Below are 303 nucleotides of genomic sequence, written 5' to 3'. Positions count from 1 at the left end.
CTCCTCGGCGGCGGCGGCGGCGGAAGGCGGCGAGAGGGGCGGGGGAGGCAATGTCCAAGGGCCCCGTGGCGGGTGGCCCCGCCGCGGCCGGGCCGGCGAGCGCCGCCAGCGCGCTGCAGGCGCAGCCCGAGAAGCCGCAGCACTACACGTACGTAGAGCCGGGAGCTGCCCCGCCGCCGCCCGCGCGCCAACACGCGCCTGACGTCAGCGTGCGGCGCGCGCGGGGGCGCGCGGGGGGGGGGGGGCGCGCGGGGCACCGGCTGGAACCGGCCGCGGCCGGCGCGGGCCGGGGGGGGGGGGGGG

At 84.5% G+C, this 303-nt stretch overlaps 1 protein-coding gene across 7 annotated transcripts in view; it reads left to right on the top strand.

Annotated features, from left to right (window-relative positions):
• UNK (unk zinc finger) overlaps positions 1-303 on the top strand; it is a 51,512-nt gene that overhangs the window by 6,282 nt on the left and 44,927 nt on the right. For 6 of the 7 annotated variants that reach the window (XM_027691933.1, XM_027691927.1, XM_027691931.1 and 3 more), the window contains exon 1: positions 12-148. The exons of the other annotated variant lie outside the window; for it this stretch is intronic. In XM_027691933.1, coding sequence (XP_027547734.1) covers positions 51-148 — 98 coding nt within the window. In that variant the 5' untranslated portion in view covers positions 12-50. Of the gene's footprint in view, positions 1-11; positions 149-303 lie in introns of those variants that run through there. 7 annotated transcript variants of the gene reach the window in all.

The sequence above is a fragment of the Neopelma chrysocephalum genome, unplaced genomic scaffold, assembly GCF_003984885.1.
Source record: "Neopelma chrysocephalum unplaced genomic scaffold, ASM398488v2 Primary Assembly neopelma1_84, whole genome shotgun sequence".
NCBI lineage: Eukaryota > Metazoa > Chordata > Aves > Passeriformes > Pipridae > Neopelma > Neopelma chrysocephalum.
This window is presented reverse-complemented; position numbering and strand designations above follow the sequence as displayed.